The 19,505-nt window shown below is 37.7% G+C and overlaps 1 protein-coding gene across 1 annotated transcript in view; it reads right to left on the bottom strand.

Annotated features, from left to right (window-relative positions):
* EP300 (E1A binding protein p300) overlaps positions 1-19,505 on the bottom strand; it is a 64,813-nt gene that overhangs the window by 34,233 nt on the left and 11,075 nt on the right. The window contains exons 2-6 of the mRNA XM_063395991.1: positions 14,411-15,069; positions 5,731-5,907; positions 3,272-3,533; positions 2,380-2,493; positions 1,220-1,456 (exon numbers count right to left, since the gene is read on the bottom strand). Of these exons, the coding sequence (XP_063252061.1) occupies positions 1,220-1,456; positions 2,380-2,493; positions 3,272-3,533; positions 5,731-5,907; positions 14,411-15,069 (1,449 nt within the window). The remainder of the gene's footprint in view (positions 1-1,219; positions 1,457-2,379; positions 2,494-3,271; positions 3,534-5,730; positions 5,908-14,410; positions 15,070-19,505) is intronic.

Below are 19,505 nucleotides of genomic sequence, written 5' to 3'. Positions count from 1 at the left end.
TACACTTTCCATGCTTGTCCTTTCTACATTAAGATGCAGTTCTTCACACTCCAAGAGTTTTCTCAATCCCATTTCACTGGATTTTCTTAGCAAGTGTAGAAAGAATGCCCACTGTTTGCAAGGAATGCACAGACAAACACTGTCTCTGTAAGTAATTACATACATAAAAATAGGAATCATTTTGCTTCAGAAAAGACTCTAAGGCACAATAGAAAATAACATTATTTTCATTCTAATTGTTTTAAGACTAAGCTCTCAGAATCCTTGCCCTTTCTTCTGTTTTTACACACTGGAAGGTAAAGTTTTAGCAAGACACACGCAATCTGTAAGGGCCAGTTATGTCATCAACAAGTCTACTCCACCCAGCAGCCTTTTCTTGAGCAACTCAGGAGCAGCATTCCCTTTGCAGAACTAAGTAGCAGTTGGTTGCAGGCTGCAGTTTGTGTGTTTCTGCACCAATCTCTCATTCTGCACACAAGTTTGTCATGAGACATGTAGGCAATCCCATACAAGTTTGTGATAAATCACTACCAGCTCTTTTTTCCTCTTTTCCAGTAAAAAAGTCGTATCTACTTATGCAACTCAAACAGCTGAGAGTGAAAAAAGGTCTGTGATGTAATTTCAAACTATCAAACTCAGATTTGGTGATTAAAGGTGACTTCATTTGACACCACCAATAGCCAGGTTCCCATTAACTGCACTTTGGAGTTCTTATCTAGTCCTATGATGTTGCTTTAAGCCACCTAGACAACTTAGAGCTATGTGAGATCACATGACAGGATTTGGGGAGGATGTCAGTTATTTTACTATTTTTCATTTTACATATCTGAGATACAAACGTAAAATGCTGCACTCTTAGTGACAGGGAAGTATACTTCTATGCTGGCATTCCAATGCCTGCATATCCAATTAAAAACTCCCCAATAGCCTGAAATTTCCGTATAAAGCTCCCCCCCAAAAAAATCACCTTGGAAAATTATTGTTTTTCCAGAGAAAGTAGTTTTTTTCAGAAAACTTGTTTCCCAGGAGAAGGCACCTGGGCCATCTAATTTTCCTGTTCCACTTAATAATTTGCTATTTCAAGTCTAAAATATCTCAAAGCCCTACCTTTTAGAAATTAAGTAACAGTATTAAGCTAGTAGGTTGAGAAAATTTGCATTAGATGTAGCATGGGGAAGTTGCCTGTAGTTTGCTTTTTAATGCTAACAGATAAACTTACTCATAGGATTCATAGGGCGCAGACTCTGGGGTGACTGTCCTTGTTGCTGATTCTTCACTTGAGCCTGGGGCTGTGTCTGCATCTGGTTCCCTTGATAGGTCAGTCCAAGGGCTGCATAGGCCCTCTCAATGGAGCTGGGGTCTATCTGACTGGTAGTGTTGATGCTGGGCGTTGTCTGCTGCCCCACGCCCACAGAGCCGGTATTGGCAAGTCCTACTGCAGTTCCACCCAGCAGCGCTGCGAGAAACACGTGGAGTTAGTGAGGAGAGCAGAGGGTGGCCAGAGACACCCACCAATACAGGGACAGAGTGCACTGGCTGCTCAGAACTAAAATATCTCCTGGAAGCATGCAGGGAACAGATCTGAAAAACCTGTCACGAAACAAGTGAGAGAAGTGTCACGAAACAGACAGAGAGACAAGTTTTGACCCAACCAGCCAATCCAACATGCTGTTTTCCCTTTGGGCTGCTTAGAGGAAATCCCGCTCTTAAATATTTAAGACACATCTGCTAGCTTTAAACTGAAAACAGAGGAACACCATGTCACAGAGGCTAAAGGCCGAAGTGTACATACAGCTTTCCACCAGCCATTGTAACGACTTTTCTGCCCTTTTTGTTTTTTTAAATTTTTCTTTAAGAAATAGCTCACATTAGTCATGAGAATAGCCTACAGTAACGTAAAGTAGGGCAAAAAAACCCCATGCAGGTAACACAAAGACAAGAATCTTGCCAAACATTTTGTCAGGGAGACCAAGGGGACACAAAGAGAAAGGGCAAGTGACATCTGATGCAAAAAAAGAATTAAGACAGAACCAAGTATCAGGGCTGAAATGACCCAATGTGCATGTGTGCGCACATCTGCCTCCAGAAACCATCCAGCTGGAAGCAGCAGTAATGAAAAGCCAATCATTTGGTTGAGAGAGCTATTCATTTGTTCATCCTTACCACTCTCTTGATAGAAAAATACAATAAAGTTAGAAAGCTTTCATAAACACTAGCAATCAGAGCCAGAAAAATACTGAGATTAAAACAAGAGAAAAATCACATTAACATGTTCCCAGGTTTGAGATCATCACCACTACCATATGGGTGCAAGAAAGTTTAATTCTCAACATGCATTTTATGGTCTATTTACCACACAGAATTCCCCAGTAGACTTACATTGTTGATTTCTTTTGTCTCCAGCATTTTTGAGAGGCAAACATACAGGACAGTCATGTCTTGTACAATTCTTCCAGTGTGAGATGATTTGTCGTGAAGATGCGCAATGTGCCACTGAGGAAAGAGAAGGAGTGAGAAGCATTTACAAACTGCTGCCAGTATCTCTGCATGTCATAACAAACTGGGTAGAGAGTGGCATTTTCTCTCAGGGCACACATCTATATCAACACAAAGTCAATAAAGTATTATTTGAAATAGTTCAGCACTAACTAGCCCTGATAATGTAGCCAGATTTCTTCTAGTACTATAGGCTCACCAATAGTACCAAAGCCTACTTGAAAACTCCATGTGATACCCCAAGACTGTGTCTCTGTAGCTTGAATGATAACTCCATCTAGCTCAGGTATCAGGCAGACTGTGCCAAGCAACTGAGATGTCAACAACTGGCACAATCCAGATGAACCAAGGCTATCAAAAACGGAGATTACATTTTAGTAGGACAGAAAGAGGTTGCAAGTGCCAGTAGCAGTAAAATTCATGGTTTGGTATTGCTCGAGATTCATGTCTTCAGTTTAGGGAAGACAGGTAGACTCCTATTTGCAGATTCCTTGTTTGTGTTTACCTTTAAAAAAAAGGCAAAATCTAAAAGATTTTAGTGTCAGTTATGAAGTTAGGCAAAAGATTTTTACTCATATCTTTGCTGTGTCTTGCCCCTCTAACTTGCCTAAACTCAGAGCCTTACAGGCTCAGAAGTTGCTTACAATTTCCCTGTCTCAAGCAAATAAGACAGTGTCTTTAACTTATTTCCCAAATCACGCACTAGTCCATCTCTTTCTAGGAGCTCTTCTCCCTCAAACAATGACCTCATCTACATAACCATTCCCCCACCTACCTTGGCAAGATTTGCCAGCCTGACAGTGTGTCATGTGGTTCAAGACATTCTTCATGGTTCGGCAATGTGGAAGGTTGCACTGTCGCACCTCCCCATTGGCCTGCTCTCGACGCTGACACTTATGGGCATGTAAGAGGAGAACGAGTTGCTGTTGAATGAGTTTGCGCTTTTCCGGATCTGCTGTTGGTGCACCAGTCCCCATTCCTTGAGAAGCTGCTGGCCCCATCCCAGCTTGCTGTACCTGGGAAGCCTGCTGCTGGCCCTGAAAAAGGTGAAAAAGAAATTCCTGGAAATAAATCTGTTTTTAAAAAGTTCATTTAGCAAGTAAACAGCAACACAAGAAAGTCCAATAAGAGAAAAAAACTACTACTACATTCTCTGATTAAGGAAACAGCCCACCTATGTGTAGTTCTGGAGGACTCATTAAAAATGTCCCTCAGCAACAGTCCTGGCAATTCTCTTGCCAGCCACAATTTCCTCTCATATCACTAGCTATTAGTCCTAGCTCTTGCCTTATCAAAGGCCAGCAGACCTTTGTACATGCTCACAGGTTAATTTGCAGTGCTAGGCCAACCAGAAAATATTAACAGCATTTAGATCTCAAATCTCCTCATTTTGGAGGCTAAAAAGTTGCATCCACAATTCTTGCATTAATGGAACACAGCACATTTTAGAATGAATAAGGTTTTCCCTCTCAGTATAAGGTGTCTCAAGTTGACTGCTCCTAGAAAAGCAGAATGAAAGGGAAGTTTCAGGAAGCTTGTAACCTTTTTCCCTCAGCAAACTTGCACATAGGCATTCAAAACAAGCATCTCCTAGTCTCTGCTAGAGATGAAGCACACCTTCAGGATAATAAACACCACAGAACTAATGTCAGGTAATGGCAACATCTAGTTTGTCTACTCTGGTTCTGTTTATTTGTTCAGAACTCTTTGTATTCCTTTCAGGTGACATCTGAGGAATACTCAAACAAGAGAGGCTCAGGTACTCTATGGTGCCTATATTACTTCAGCTCAACAGACTTCAGTTTCTGATTGACTCTTCACAGAAGTTTCACAGGATGTTTCTAGAGATCTCCAGATGTTTAGACCTCAGCTACCTGTATTTCTAAACCCCAATTCTCCTGTATCTCCTGACTACTAGTATTACCCTTCCATTTTACAAGGCGACATCATCAATTATTCAGGTCCTCAGGGTCTGTGCATGTTCCTATATCACCGTCTTGCTGTCTTGTTTGCAGCCTGGCATTCTCAACAACAACTGAGACAACAAGAACTTCAAGTTCCTACGTTCAGCTGGGTATCAGTTCAAAAGAATTATATGCTCTGCGCTGAACACAAACGTGACAGCTGGGGCTCTGAACAAGTTTTGGCTGCTTTTTTATTGATTCAAACAGCCAATTGGTTTGCTTGTCTTCCAATGTTTCATGCTCAACTTAAAAAATATTAAATAAAATTCACAGGATGGAGTTCTTTTTAATTAAAAAGTGCTAAAGTTAACTGGAAATGGTTCTTCAGCAACAGTTAATAAGATCAATAGATGGACCCTCCCAAGGGGTGTGTGGGAGTGAAATTTGAAGCAGGGAGAAACACAAGTTATATTCAGAAATATAAATTTGTTTTCTAGATTTATTTTATATATATATATGGGAAAAAACTGTAAGACATGTTACATGTCATACCCCTAACCAATTTAACCTTTGAAAATGAGGCATCAGCGTTAAGCTCAAGCCAGGGAATCTAATGTTAAGGCATGTGGTGAGGCACTGGCATTTACAAGTTTGGATCATCCACTTTTCCCACCATTCTTACTTCCCCTTACCTTAAGTCCTGCTGCAATAAGAGAGGAGATAAAAGGAAAGCTACCAAGGCTACTACAGTTGCCAGGGAATCACCTCCAGCACCAGGACCGTTGTGTGAGTTCGTGTAATCCCAAGAAAGAACAGAGTGCTGGGGTTTCTAAGCCCTATCACAGGTAACACCTGTTTGAGAAGGGACACTTCTCTTTCCCAAAAACATCAGTGAGTACAAGCAGAAAAACAATTCTCCAGACAGAGATGGAAAATTCTTTCACCTCCTTCTTCTGAGGAGAAGAGGCCCAATACAGCAACAACAAAAGAAAGGTTAGGACAGGAAAGCAGAGGTGTCCAAACAGGTTGCAAAGCTCATTTCAGTTAAGGAGCTCCATTTCATTTTCCCTGTTAACAGGGTTTGAAGCAAGTAACAGGGCTTGAGTGGAGATGCAGTTTATCAACATAGCAGTTCTCACAGTCAGCACAAGTCAGCCCTCTCCCCTCATATCAGTCTTAGGGGTTGAACCAAGTGCATTCTGTGTGGATTCTGAGCACATATTCACACTGGGTATGACATCTGCATAAAAAACTTACAATGTGGAAAGACCAGAGCACATTGCTCCTCTTTGTCACAACGTTTTCTGAATACAGTTTTCATTTTACTTACCATGTTAGGCATTCCTGACCCAGGAATTGGCTTCTTGTCCATTGGAAACTGTGGTAAGCTATTCTGCAGTCCAGCTTTATTCTGCATCTGAGGGCCAAGTCCACTGGCTCCAATCTGCTGCCCAGTATTTTGACTATAGGGTTGGCCATAAGGGCTGGGATTGCTCATCATTCCCATCTAGAAATTAAAATAGTAAGGTGTTCAAGTGAGATTGTTTAAGTTCACAATGTAAAAGGCAAATTTGTACTTCAGAGAAGCAAGAGCGATCACAGCCACAAGCTGGCTGCAATGCAATACTGATCCACATGCTTCCCCTGCTTCTTCATGTTCACAGATTTACCCATCACACAACATTAACTCCTCAACTAGACAGTTCCTATACAACAGAGCCAACTTAGCAATCTTTTAGATCTGACTGGATGGAAGTGGCCTGATTACTTCTTTATAAAATATTTGGTTCAACAGATTTCTCATTTCACCTTTCTGAATCACAAGTTTGTACAATGGACTACATAATTCTTCCAGAGTTGAGTTCTACTCCTTGCGCTTGTGCCGACTCCAAAGGGAGACAAATACCATCTTCATTCACATCAGCAGAGTTTATCCCAACAACATCCTACCCAACTGCTAGCATTCCCACAGCTCCTCTCCTGACAGGCATAACAATGCAGGTCCGCATTATCAGTACACAAATATTTTCAGTTTAAGAATACACCACAGTCATAAGTAACACTTCACAGTCACACCAACTCATCTGCAGCACTAGATGTCAAAGGAGAGGACAGGTAGAAAGTCTGCAAACAAAATAAATCTACTGAACCATTCACCCACAGGGGAAACAGATTCATGTTTCACACAAGCCAGATACATATTCAACAGTTCTACCACACCAGAATATACCATTTGTTGTCTTGGAATGTCCAGAATCTAAAGAACAAGGAGCAGTCTTGCCAATAAAGTTGTTTGTCCTCTGACATTTTTTTCCGTTCCTTGCATTCCCGTTTATTTTCCATGGGAAATCTGGCCTTCTAGGACCAAAAGAACTAGACATGGAGGACCAGAAAACCTGGAGAATTTTGTTCAGATTACCAAGTTCTCACCATTACTCAGGCTGGATCATCAAGGAGCCATAACACAAAAACAAAGGCACAAAAATACTTGAAAGACCTGTGCCTGTTTCAACTCACATTAGCATTTGACTAGACAATGTCCAGTCTTCTTGATGCTCTTTGGTTCAAAGCATTTTCCTGCATTCAAAGAACATAACTCCTATGATAGGCTTGTTTCTAATCACTTCTACATTTATTCTCAAAGCATCCTCCCTTGTTTCTGCTCACAAAGCTTCTTCAACCTGCACTAGAAGTAACCAGCATGCCCTGAGATTACCTGCCATTAGTCACACTTTCCCTTTTCAGGCTGTAACAATCTCCAGTACATTATAATAGCCTCCAGTTTGCATTTAGGAAATAAGGTAGGATCAAACTTAAGCTACAGGAAAAGGAATAGAAAATTCATTAAAGAATCTGCCACTTTAGACATCTGATATGCACAAGTGAATTCACTTGAGGACAGCTCCCCTCCCCCACACATAAGCAATAACCATAATCACACAGCAGTAATTCATTAGAGAGCAATGAGAAGAATCTCTACACATAGCAGAAAAATAAACTATGTAATTATTAAGAAGAACTAAAAGTTTTCCTTTCCACTGCCATGTCTCAACCTCAATGAATTCACCTATGGTGACCAGTGAAGAAGCTGCTGCCAAAATCAGGCCAGGTAAGACCCAAAGCCTTCCTTCCTCTCCCCACAGAAGACAAGTAAGATCTCACGTGCAAGTTAAGCAGAAGGCAAAGAGAGAAGAAAAGCATAAGGAATCAGCAAACACACTTTCAGAAATATTTTCCATTGTCACTGTCACCTCAAATTGACAAACAGGTCTTCAAGGCTTAGTGAAAGCCTGACAGTGAGAATTAGTCCCTTAAGAAAACAAGCTATGTTTTCCTGTAAGATAGCCCAATCCCTTTGAGGGGATCTCAAAACTCCAGAGAGAATTTTGAAAGCAAGAACATCCCCAAAACCATAAATTTCTGAGCAAAGCTTTCAAGTTCATTAACAATCACAGCTCCCAAAGTCAGTTGACATCTGGGAGTACACCAAAGCACAGACTATGCTGGCTATTGCTATCACCAACCCCATTTGACTTCCATAACTTCTGCTGCTATCAGCCTTAAAAAAACAAAAAAACCCCAAACAATTCAGAATTAAAGGCTGAAGGCACATTTTCTCAACTTGTTGTTACAGGGAGAAATCAAGACACCGTATTCAGACAATTGGAGACTCCATATACTAATATCAAAGGGTTCAGAATAACTGTGGCCTTGTGGGCCAGCTCAGTCCTCACTACAGGGTAAGAAAATCAAACCTAGACTTAAAAAGGACACTTTTGCTACATCACCCAAATTAACTTTCTAATGAAACTCACAGATGAGGTTTCACCAAGCTAATCAACATTTATATTTGCAACAAAGCTGAACACAAACTTTATGTGAAGCTTCTGACTTTTTCAAATTACTCAGCAAGTTGGCTCAGCACAAGGATCTCTGATGCTTTCTCAAACATCAGCCAGGACACTGGTGTGCAAGACCAGTCCCCTCCAACAAAGCTCTCTCCATGGCAGTAACACAGGGCTCTTCTCCCCCTCCACCCCACTGTGCCAAGGGACTTGACAGCAGAATACCACATGCACAGCTCAGCCTAGCTGCTCCTTACAGGGGTAATATTTTCCCCTTTCAGGTTAGAGGAGAGGCAAAGACCAGAGAAGTTCAGGTTGGGTTGACAGGCAAGCACACCAAACTGACTTAAAGCCAGACACTCAAGCAACACTTGAGATGCTAAAAACCAAATTCCTCAAGGTCTCCCTGAACAAATCAGTAGCCATTACCTGATCCAGGTGAGACTGACACCTGACAGATCCTCAGTTGAACCTCACAGCAACACCCCTCAGTTCTGCCATCACAGACTAACCTGACACCAACCACCTGCATGCAATTCTAGCCCGAGTCAAGAGAAGGGTCGTTTGAGAGATTCTCCACTTGGAACAAGGTGGTCTTGTGATCCTGCACAAGAAGCAGGACATGTTGAGAAACATGAATAAAAGAAAACATATAATAGGAAGAAATGCATAGCCTTATGACTACAGAAGGAAGACCAAAATCCTGTATAATTTTATCAGTAGGCAACATTCAGAAAAGACTGACACAACTCATCAGTACATTAATGACCTTTGGGAGGGGAGAGATAAACAGCCAAGTGCAGAAGAACCAGCTTAAGAAAGGTGGTGTTAGTACATCGCATAAAAGAAGTACAAGGCCTTATCTGTAATACAATGCAAAAAACATATATGGTTTAAATAGAGCTACAAGTCAGCAAGTACAACCTCTATTTACTTTTCCTGGCCACCAATTCCTTTCACTGCCCTTCCTACTTCTCTTCATATTCATCCAGTTTTTCTTCCTCTCCTCACCTCACAGCTTCCAACTAATTTCATCACATATGCAAGAATTTGCACACAAGGAAGAGCAGACCTTTTATATACACAACAGAAAACAACTTGACTTTCCTGCATCCAAGGGAAGCAGGGGATGTCGATACCAAAATAGTGAAAGGTTGTCTACCTCACCATGGATGACATGAGTTCAGGAAACATCCTAGTTTACAAGCAGCATTCAACAGGGCTGTTCAGGTACTCCTCACCATCTAAGAGGACTAACTACAAAAGCAGAGGAAATTCCCCAAGGTTTTGTTCTAATGCAATGAAAACACATGCATCTTCAGTTCAGAAGACAGTCAAGTTACTAACTCCACTTCTAGTCTTACTGTTAATACCACAGAGTACAAATTGAAAAGGAATACCTCCTACAGGTATGCACACAGACATTGCAAATATTCTGTTTCTCTGTAAGAACAATTGCATCGTTAACATTCTAATATCTGAAAGACAGCTACATATCTGCAGTAGTATTGAACCATGATCAGCTTTTAGATTTGCAGAAGTAACTATAAGCATGGAGAAGTAAACAAACAGAATTAAGTTTTAATCTCATTCTTTCAAATAATCCAGTATTCACAGTATCAACTATGTACATCTCTATCAGGGAAACTGCAGCATATGGACTAGTTTAAGGCTATACTGACGATATCTAGTATCTTTCCACATCCACAGGTTCACAAGTGAAAGTTAATTAACTCTCCCCAGGCAGGAAAGTAAATTTCAGCAGTTTTAGTAAATTCCAGCTGGGTCTTTAAAAACAAGAATTTACTGTATGTCACTTCCTAATACCATTCCACTGACTGGTAGAGCATTACTGAACTCAAGCATATACTAACAACATTTTGCCAGTGGTGTCTGCTGCATATTTTTCCAAGGTTTGTTAATTATTATTCTTTACACTTACTGCATAGTATTTTAAGATGCCTATTTCAAGACGTCAGCATTATGTCACTGCTATTTCGGCAAGAAACTCCCCATGCCACTCCAGAAACTTAAGACTCCAAGTCTTCACTGCTTCATTTTTCTCTCATAAACAAACATTCCTCTCTTACTCTGGTATAAAGTGAGCAATTATTCTCTTTTTTCCACCGTGGTTTACCAAAGAAGAGAAAGTCAAGGACTGGAACTCACACTAGTCTTTGAATGGATTAATGTAGTTGATCATTTAGTACGCTTAGTCATAGACTCTGAACAGTATGGATACTTTCACCTGTTGAATCAAATAGCTACTGAAAAAAGAAAGGCAACCAAGAACACTGATCACCTATCTAAAATGAGAGTCTGACTATGCTAACACTAAGGAATATATTATGCTTTTATTTTCTTAAGTCTAATTTCACAACTGAGGGTGACATCTTCAATCTCTTAAACCTTGCACAGAATTTTATTATTATAAAATTTCTTATTGTTTTGTTTAGAGGAACTTAGCAGGTGCTGACAAATTATGTTTGTCTTAGTAAAATATTGCCATTGAATCTTAACAGAGGTTAAACTGAAAGTCAGTAACAGCAGAGAGCTTTGTACTTACTGAAAGAGTAAGCCAAGTCACAAAGTATTACTACTGGAAGGAAGCGTTTCAAATTAAATGCTCACATAGCAGAGGTAGTAGTAATGTCCTTACTAATATGAACTAGTCTACACACCCTCTTCGTTAGTGAAGTAAGGGAACATTTCTTGAATCAGAGAGAAAACGTAGGTGACCTGAAGGTCAGGTCTATCACTCTGTAGTAGAACACTGCTGTGACAGAAATGCATAGAGCAACTTATACACAAAATACCCTCTTCCCCCCTCATACAAGGCTGGACAGTTAAGACCCTAACAGGCACTCTCAACAGAACCCAGTGGAAGAACAAAACAAAGGTTTTAACTAGATAAAATTCCAAATGAAGAATGGTTCAAAACTGGAAACATGAATCACTTTTAGCAAATTCAAGCTTTGTAATAAGTTACCTGTTCACATTTAGCTGTAAAATAATGCTGAAGCTGTAAAATAATCTAGTGAAACAAAACGCCTGAAAAATACTTAAATGATGACAGAACCCAAGCATTACAATTACCACAACACTATTTCAAGTGTAAAAGGCATGTGTGTTATTCTTTTAACTGACACAAAACCAAGCACATAAAAACCAAAAAACTATTCAAGAACACAAAACTGGTTACAATTCCATCCCCTCTAACATTTCCTTTCAGGGTAGACTTTCACAGGTGTTTTTATGCCTGTATTATCACTAAAGTAAGATTCACACACTCCTCTGACAGGCAATATCAACTCCTTTAAAAAAAATCTCCTAATATAGGGATACTAGCTTTCCAACTGATGATCATAAACTGGACCTGAAAAGCAACTGAAATTAATTACTTTTTTAAAGACCACTGAATTTCAGTTTCAGTCAGGTTTAGTTCCTCAACACAGCACAGAGATAGCATGCAGACAGAACTGCTTCTTCATAGGTCAGTGACTGCTAACATCAAGACAGAAAACTACAGCATTAAACCACAGGATGAAAGCACCAGATTGTGACAGGACAAGTTTATGAACAGAAATCATTTACAGTAACATTTGGGATTTCAAGTCCTTAAAGTAACATGCACAACTAAAGAAGGTCAGAAGTACATAGATAACAAGCAAAGCAAGTGTTCCACTCTGTTGCTAGTATACGTTTCGGGAAGAGAGGAAGAAAACTTCAGTAACCCCACAGGATAACAGAACAAAGCAGAAACACAACCAATTTCACTTTCCAAATTGACTAGCCCCTTGGAGCTCATCTGTCCTGTTGGAAGAGTATAACATCCTCCCTCTCAATTACTTAACATCACAGGAAACCTAAGCTATTCCACACAAACCATTGCACAAAACATCTCTATTTCCCTGAGAGAGAACTCTCTGAAGCAACCCTCCCATCACCTGAAGAGACTGCCTTTGGCAAGCTAACATGATGAAATTGAACAATCATAACCAAAGCATCTAGTCTGGTTTTTTTTCCCCTCCTACTGAAGGAGAGCTTCTGGGTAATGAGCAATTTTTGCAGCAATGAAGGAAACCTACAGAAGTTATTACACAAACACCCATATTAACAGCAACACGCTACTAAATTTACCAATTAGAAAAAATGGCTTTTAAAAACAACTGCTTAAGGTCCTATGTTTTCATCTACTTTTTGAAGATTTGTAGGTGGAAAAACTCAAAATCAAATGGGTGGGGAGATAAAATGGTCAGACATTACTGTTAGACTCTGCTAACTCTACTGTATGAAATGAAACACAGGCTCGCTGCCAACAACCAAACCAATTGAAGACATTCTGGAATTTCAGCCTCCATTTCAAACTGTTCTCTTTTAACTGACAGTTTTAATTCCTTTATAAGGACTATATTCCCCATACTTAACACAAAAAAATCCCAAGACTGTTTTATCAGTAATTAAAGAACTCTAAGTATTTTTAACCAGTCTGGGACTATGAACTAAAAGCCAGAAGTTATTGTGTATTTGGTCTGAATATTCTCGAAAGTATAAAGCATTCTTAATTTAGATGTACGAAACTTTTTGAAATTTAAGCAAAGAAGACAAATTAATTTTAGTCTATCAGTCAAAAGCCTGATTTTATGTCCTTCCTTTACTTTCAGATAAATGAGTTTATTATAGTGCATAACTCTAGCTCTGATAAGAAAGGATGAAGTTGCATTTCATCCAAACACTCAACACATCCATTTTTGACCTCTGAAGAACAACATTTTTGTTACAGTCAAAGAATAATGAATGTGGTGTTATGTAATTCCAATGCAAGAATACTTCAAGCAGCTACATATTTCTTACCACTGTAAGCTGCATATAAATTTTCTACTGTAGTTATCAAGCTTTGCATCAATTTTCCTATCAGGCAAAAGTATCTGAAATGACCAGATCACAAAATCAACTCATTACTAGATATATATATACACCCACACCCCGTCAAAAGTTAGCACACTGAGCTTAAGCAAGCAACTAAGACCAAAGAATTTCCTAATTAATGTTCACAAGACACAAAAGTAATTTTATTTTAATATATTAAAGCATGACAAAGCTATTAATAGACAGCATAATTTTTATGTATGTTTCAAATACATTTATAGACTGTTACTTATCATTCCAAGTCCTCCAACTGGACTGACTTTAGGCACTCCAAGACAGATTTAGGTATTGTAAAGCAACTTTAAAAAAATACTCCCATCATTTGTCATGAAACCCAAAACACCTACTTGAAGTGAACTAAGACACTGAAGTATTTTCTAGGCTTTTGATCAAAACACAAAAAAATTGAGAATATTCAAGTGGCTCCTACTCTAAGCTGACTAATTGTGCATGACAAAAATTAAATTTAGACATCCTTTTGCTAGTTAAACCAGTAGGTCTTCTCTCATCTTTTCAGTGACTTATGACAACAACTTTCTTCCAACCTCCTGGATTACAAAAGCACATTTATTTCTCCCTCAGTATTAATTTTTGGTTTTTTTAGCTTTCTCATTTATTCTCCAATAGACAAAGCCACTGCAAATTTTAAAACTAGAACTGAGTCAGATTAACAGTCTTAAGAATCCAACATTGGGTTAGGTTCAGGCATCGGAACAAGCATTCATTCTCCACCATTAACTCGAATAACCCAGCCCATGCAGTGACCTTTGTGCGCCTCTCAGCATCTGCTAGAGCACAAACACTCACCTGATCTCAGACAAAAAATACTTGCACTAACTGCCATACAGAAAAAAGCACCACAACTTCTAAAAGGTCCTGACGAATTCCCATCACACTCACAATACCAGCATCACATTAGATGGAAAAATAAAGTTGCATACAAAGCATAAAACAGAATAAAGTACAATCAAGTTACTTTTCAGTGGTATGGATAATCTGTACTGTCACAAGATTTCAAAAATAGGCTTTTTAATCCAGCCATAGTCTTGCTTCTTGTGCAAGATTCAATTTTTGCTTCCTATGACAATCACAAATTCCACTTTAGCAGTATATCAACTATTTAATCCATCATATACAGGACTCCTTAAAGAAAAAGCAATGTAGAATCCACAGAGGATTAATTTCACGAAACAGAGTCAACAATTAGGAGAAGTAATGAAGTTCAGCTTGTCTTACCTTGTTCATGGCTCCAGGCTGTGGTCCTCTTAGTCCAGCCTGCCCTCCCATCTGTGGAGTGCCTTGTTGAAGTGTCTCAGCCAACAAGTTACCAGCACTGCTCATTCCTGGGTTTGGGTATGGCATATTGGGTCGCCCTCTGCCTGCTCCAATTGAACCGTTCATGACTTGCCCCTGCATCATCCCCTGTCCGTTGCCTGCTGCCAGCATCCCAGGATTCATTCCAGCATTCATCCCTGTGTTAATTCCCATTCCAGGCTGGTTAACTGGGCTGTTCACTGTTGGCATCATTGCTGCTGTGGATTGAGCAGAAGGACCCTGGTTTGGTCCACTTGCACCCATCGCCATATTGGGAGAAGTCAACGCAGCCTGTGCCATGGGGCTTTTCACTATGCTGTTTAACATTCCCATTCCAGGACTATTTTGTTGGGTTTGACTGACCATGCCTTGGCCAGGGCCACCAACCCCCATATTGAGATTTGGGGAGCTACCAGCCCGTAGAAGTTCAGACAACTGCTTGTGTTTAGAGGCAGCATCTTGTGCCAGGCCAAGACTGGTCTGCAGCTGATTAATGTCACCACCATTGGTGAGTGCAAGTTCTGTGGAACTGATCAGCTCATCTGGCAAGTCATGTTCCAGATCAAAGAGTGATCCAAAATCTGAAAAACAAAACGGATTGTATATGAGGTCAGAGCAATTAATAGTGTCTTGAAGTTTCTACTTTTTAATTTCCAGTAACCAGTAAAACTTGACCTTTTATATTTGAGCAAAATTCCCTTATCAGTTGTTACTGAAAGCTATCTAATTCATCAGGATAAAAGTAATGCTAAACTTTATGGGGTCTAAACTAGACAAAACCATTCTACTTCAGCCTTCTACAATTGGTGTTGAATGATCACTGGATATCTCAGCGTATAATGTCTCAACTTCAGAATTTTTACAAGGGAGGAGTGAAAAATATATACTGAAATCTCTGAGAGTTAGCAAATTAAATTAAACAGCAATTACAAGAAAGAATTAGCAAGTTGATGGGAAGACACTGTGTTTATAACTTTTGCTAAACTCTGTCACTTATGGAACAGCAATAATTAATACAGCAATATTTTTTAAAAAAAGTTTACTATTTATAAAACAAGAAATAAAGATTTGGTTATAGGGTTTTATGTTGAATTCGGTTTTCTGATATTTGGTTTGGTTGGTTTATTTGGTTTCTTTTTTTGGGTAGCTGTTTGGTTTTTTATTCTTCCACATGCAGCAATTACCAGCATCCAATTGCCAAATTTCTGAACTTCACTGGACATCCAGAATCTTCCCACTACAAACAACTCAGAAAACAAAGTAACCCTCCTTACCACAAAGCTGTGAAAAACACCAGGACGAAAAAACAAATTCCGATCTCAAGAGCTCATACAAAGCAATCCCCAAAGTAACTAAGTGGCAAAAGATTGCTACTTGGAATATATAGATACAAGAATATTACACAGTACCCAGAATCGATTTGTTCAAGAGAACAAGTTCTTATGTCTGCAGTAGTAGTACGTACCTTGGTCTACTTAAATATACGGTAGTTAAACAAAAAACACCGTGAGCTAATGATAACTTCCCTCTCCAAGAGAGAGAGGAGCTGGCATGTTGTTCCCACCAACAATAAGTGTCTGGTGAGGAATGCAAAGCTCAAATGCAGCCTTGGCTGCAGGGACCAGAAATGGTGGAGCTCAAGATCCAAGTGGTCCAAATATAAGTGGAAAAAGACTACAGTTGAACAGCATACAAGTCAGAAAAGTTCATCAGCATTATGGATCTGTTTAAAATGTTTCACGTGATACTATACCCAAATTACCAAACACCAGACTCTGGACTATCAGAGTTTCTACAACCTCACAACTGTTCTCACAGATAAGATTATAACTATAGAATTCTGAAAATATGATATGAGATTGGCAAGAATGCAGGTACACCACAACAGGGATTTTAACACTCCTTTTATACACTATGTTACTACAAATCATCAGAGGCAGACTGAAAATTTCCATTAAAGAACAATTAAACTACTAAAATCAGTTAGCCCATTCTTTATTACCATGTATCTTGTGCTGGAAGTTATGTTTTGCAAGATACTCTAAGGACTGATCATTCATTTGCATGACTGGTATTTCTGAAGATTCAAAAGCAAAGGAACAATCAGAAAAACAAATCTTTGTCCAAGTTCTCTTTCATTTAAAATTATGAACTTAATGTTGTGTGTCAGTAGATTCATCTAAAAACACACCCCACACACCTCCATTCCCACAAAAAAACCCAGAACAAAAAACTAAAACCAAAACCAACTTACAATGCTCAGTGTTTAGCTTAAGAACTACATTTCAATGAACATGGGAAGAGTTAGTGGAAGAGATCCTCAAATTAGAGATCAAGGAAATGGAAAACACAATTAAAAAAAAAAAAAGGAAAAAAAAAGGAAAAAAAAAGGAAAAAAAAAGGAAAAAAAAAAGGAAAAAAAAAAGGAAAAAAAAAGGAAAAAAAAAAGGAAAAAAAAAAGGAAAAAAAAAGGAAAAAAAAAGGAAAAAAAAAGGAAAAAAAAGGAAAAAAAAAGGAAAAAAAAAGGAAAAAAAAAGGAAAAAAAAAGGAAAAAAAAAGGAAAAAAAAAGGAAAAAAAAAGGAAAAAAAAAAGGAAAAAAAAAGGAAAAAAAAGGAAAAAAAAAAAAAAAGGAAAAAAAGGAAAAAAAGGAAAAAAAAGGAAAAAAAAGGAAAAAAAAAGGAAAAAAAAAAGGAAAAAAAAAGGAAAAAAAAGGAACAAAAAGGAAAAAAAAAGGAAAAAAAAAGGAAAAAAGAAAAAAGGAAAAAAAAAAAAAGGAAAAAAAGGAAAAAAAAGAAAAAAAAGAAAAAAAAAGAAAAAAAAAGGAAAAAAAAGGAAAAAAAAGGAAAAAAAAAGGAAAAAAAAGGAAAAAAAAGGAAAAAAAGGAAAAAAAAGGAAAAAAAGGAAAAAAAAAGGAAAAAAAGGAAAAAAAAAGGAAAAAAAAGGAAAAAAAAGGAAAAAAAAGGAAAAAAAAAGGAAAAAAAAGAAAAAAAAAGGAAAAAAAAAGGAAAAAAAAAGGAAAAAAAAAGGAAAAAAAAGGAAAAAAAAGGAAAAAAAAGGAAAAAAAAAGGAAAAAAAAGGAAAAAAAAAGGAAAAAAAAGGAAAAAAAAAAAAGGAAAAAAAAAAGGAAAAAAAGAAAAAAAAAGGAAAAAAAGGAAAAAAAAAGGAAAAAAAAAAAAGGAAAAAAGGAAAAAAAGAAAAAAAGGAAAAAAAAGGAAAAAAAAGGAAAAAAAAGGAAAAAAAAGAAAAAAAAAGGAAAAAAAAAAAAAGGAAAAAAAAAAAGAAAAAAAAGAAAAAAAAAGGAAAAAAAAGGAAAAAAAAGGAAAAAAAAGGAAAAAAAAGAAAAAAAAAGGAAAAAAAGGAAAAAAAGGAAAAAAAAAGGAAAAAAAAGGAAAAAAAAAGGAAAAAAAAAGGAAAAAAAAAGGAAAAAAAAAGGAAAAAAAAAGGAAAAAAAAAGGAAAAAAAAAGGAAAAAAAAAGGAAAAAAAAAGGAAAAAAAAAGGAAAAAAAAAGGAAAAAAAAAGGAAAAAAAAAAGGAAAAAAAAAGGAAAAAAAAAGGAAAAAAAAAGGAAAAAAAAAGGAAAAAAAAGGAAAAAAAGGAAAAAAAAAGGAAAAAAAAGGAAAAAAAAGGAAAAAAAAGGAAAAAAGGAAAAAGGGAAAAAAAAGGAAAAGAAAAGAAAAAAAGAAAAAAGAAAAAAGGAAAAAAAAGGAAAAGAAAAAAGAAAAAAGGAAAAAAAAAAGAAAAAAAAAAAGAAAAAAAAAGATGAACAGCTTAAATCAGTTTCCACTGGCACCTTAAGAAGCCTGTTAGTACACATTTAACAGGCAACTGCTGAAACACTAAATCATGCAAACACTCTGCTAATAACCTGAAAAAGAGCCCATGAGTGAGGAAGTAGTAGAAGACACAATCAGGATCTCACAAGTTAGTCTGTTATTCTCAATGATGAACAAACAAAACTGAAAACCAAAGTTAAGTGACTGGAAAAAACATGACCCAGCACAAAGCCTGTACCTACAACATAACCATCATGGCAGCCCAGACACCTCCCATCAGCACCCACACAGTCCAAAGGCCACGTTTTTGACTGTTTGTAGTTGGGCGAAGAAATTTCTGTTCTTGAACACAACTTCCAGTACAGCGCAAGTCCCAAACCAAAAATACTCGCGTCACACCTTTCTTGAGTTCAGACCATTTCATATAAAGCCCTTCACAAAACGAATTCAAAAGTGATCAGTAAATGTTCAAATATGAAAAACTAATTTGTTTTTCAGACCACCACATTTTCTCAGGAAGACCCATAGAGATGATTTCAAATGTAACACCACAAAGCAACAGTGCAATTCTTGTTTTGGGAGACAAAGATTTGGTCATCTTGACTCACAAGAAAATAATAATCTGCTTCTCTGAAGACCTCACTCTTCTTGAAATTCTCCCTCCTCATAAAAGAGGAGATAATTCCAGCTTTAGGGTTTACTAGCCCACTGCTAACTGGAGCATCCAAGTACAAGTTATCTGAGCTCCTCAGCCTGGTCATTCGGTGACATCAGTGAACAAGAAGAAAAATGTCATAAAACTGTAAGCAGCATTAATTCTTTTTATTACTGCCTTAAAACACAAGGTAGCACCAGCTATATTGACAAAACCCACCCCAACCTGAATGGTTGTAAAATATTCCTAATTGGATTAGTTCTTTACATCAAAACATCTAAAATGTTCCATATAAAACTTTCCACATAAAAGTAACTTGCTAGAATTTTTAATCCTAGAGAACATACTACAGACAATTCATTGTAAAAGGATACTGTCAACTATTAGCCAGAATTGTAAGTAGTAACTACCAAGAATACAATATTCTGGTGAGTTCGCTCTTTTTAGAAGTCTTTTCCAAAAATAAACCTTCAAAGTCATCTTTAGCCAGTAGATATAGAAAAAAACTTTCAATTGTCTGGTCAGCTATGAAAATTACATTTTTAGTCAACTGCTAGGAGGCAGAAATTTTCTGATACAGGACTGAAA

The sequence above is a fragment of the Prinia subflava genome, chromosome 4 (assembly GCF_021018805.1).
Source record: "Prinia subflava isolate CZ2003 ecotype Zambia chromosome 4, Cam_Psub_1.2, whole genome shotgun sequence".
NCBI lineage: Eukaryota > Metazoa > Chordata > Aves > Passeriformes > Cisticolidae > Prinia > Prinia subflava.
The sequence above is the reverse complement of the archived record's forward strand: the minus strand, read 5'-3'. Positions and strand labels throughout refer to the sequence as shown.